Source organism: Thermobia domestica, chromosome 1 (genome assembly GCF_964235325.1).
Source record: "Thermobia domestica chromosome 1, izTheDome1.hap1.1, whole genome shotgun sequence".
NCBI classification, from domain to species: domain Eukaryota; kingdom Metazoa; phylum Arthropoda; class Insecta; order Zygentoma; family Lepismatidae; genus Thermobia; species Thermobia domestica.
The window spans coordinates 362,117,029-362,118,726 of NC_137454.1; the positions used below are offsets into that span (position 1 = coordinate 362,117,029).

The window sequence follows — 1,698 nt, forward strand, 5'->3', positions numbered from 1 at the left end:
TTTCTATCGTACAGTACATACAGAATATAGTCCTCCATAAGATAGCGGGAATCGAACTCAAATAGTTTTTTTAGACCAAGGTATGAATATTATTATCTTATTGTTGTATTTTGAGTTGCTGGGGGGGGGTCATAGTGAAGACCGATTATTGTCCAAAGAATGCTATGAGGTACTGTAACTGTTAACTATTGACGACGACTGTACTTAAAATCTTGAAAGTATTGCCATCTTGTTTCAGTGATTAAAAATACGTCAATACACTTACAGTAAAACTTTTGAGTTACAATAAAGCATGATTAGTGAAGTTCTTTTTTTTTTAAAAAAATTATAAAGTGAACTAAACTTATTTTTTATCGAAGTTTAGAATTTTTTACATGGTGCTCCTAGTAATTTCTTTTTGGGACAGTGCTTCGGTGTGTGGGCGTAATCACCAGTTGATCTGCAGATGGGGCACACGAAGGCACGTAGAACAGGGCACTGGATACGACCCTCCGTATCTCGCAACAAATGAGGCTGTTTTGCCATCTCGTCACTGGAAGCAATATACTGACAGAAGACACAGCCTCTTTGGAGTAGTGAAGCCTTGGTCCCTGCTCCTTTTGGTTCTTGGATGTTGCTCCGGTCGACATTCTTAGCTGAAGAACTTGTTACTATCTCTTCTATCTGCCACTCAGCTTGGTTGAGAATGATCTTCCCACTGTTGGCCGCAATCAGAAGCTTTTTCTCAGCAGAAGTTTGAGTATCGACGTGTGTCCAGCTTGATTGGAACGAAGCGTACGATTGCCAGATAGGATAAGTAGAATTTGGACCCTTCTCCAATGCTAGAATCTCTTTGAACGTGATTGGTGATGAATGGAAGCCAGGACTCGATAGTTCGAAAAAATAGTCATCAAAATCACTATAGTCAGGTGGAATGTATTCACATTCGTTTGTGCCGTTCATTGTGAAATCCTTCCATACCTCGTCAAGATAAGGATTGTTCGATAGCAGAGGATTATTAAGGGGATATCGAACTAGTTGTAACGGGTTGTAATATTCTGGGAAAAACAACCTTACTATCTCTTCTTGCATGCCTGGGCTCAACGGATACAAATTCAACGCGATATCCATTCTGTCATCAACCTGACGCACAACTGTGATGTAAGCTCAACAAGAACTGATTCAAACTGCCACCAACTTGTCATTCCAAGTACTGTACTGTTTCAATACGGAATTTTTAACGTTAAGCTTTAAATAAATTCTTGATTTAACAGTACTTGCAGAAATCACTCCAGCACAGAGGCTAATATTAAAACTAATTGTCTTTGACAACAAATCTAGACTTTTGGTTTGCAGCTGAAGCAAAGTGTAAACTTTTGAGGAATATTCGTTTCGCCTGACATCTAATGTGAATTGATTTATAACGCTATTTTTACATGTATATTTTAAACTTAATGGTCTAATGATAATAATCCGATTATCTTGTCTCTGTCTGTTTAGATATCTTGCGGCTAGTTTGGATAGTGTTCAAACAAGAAGTTCATGTACGAAAAAGCCATGTAAATTCATATAAGATCACATTTAGAGCCGTAGTGTACTTTCTTCGCGATAGAGACGAACACAGGGGCTAAGTCCTGATGGGTCTGGAGCAAGGGCGCCGATTTCTTTTTAAATTTGGGGGGAGGGCATTCAGATGCAGAAGGCATAAATATGAGGATT

At 38.8% G+C, this 1,698-nt stretch overlaps 1 protein-coding gene across 1 annotated transcript; it reads right to left on the reverse strand.

The window, feature by feature from the left end:
• Positions 1–315: 315 nt before the first annotated feature.
• On the reverse strand, positions 316–1,132 carry LOC145668223 (uncharacterized). The gene has a single exon (XM_081735879.1). The coding sequence runs from the start codon at positions 1,108–1,110 to the stop codon at positions 361–363; it is 750 nt and encodes a 249-aa protein (XP_081592005.1). The 5' UTR covers positions 1,111–1,132; the 3' UTR covers positions 316–360.
• Positions 1,133–1,698: the final 566 nt, after the last annotated feature.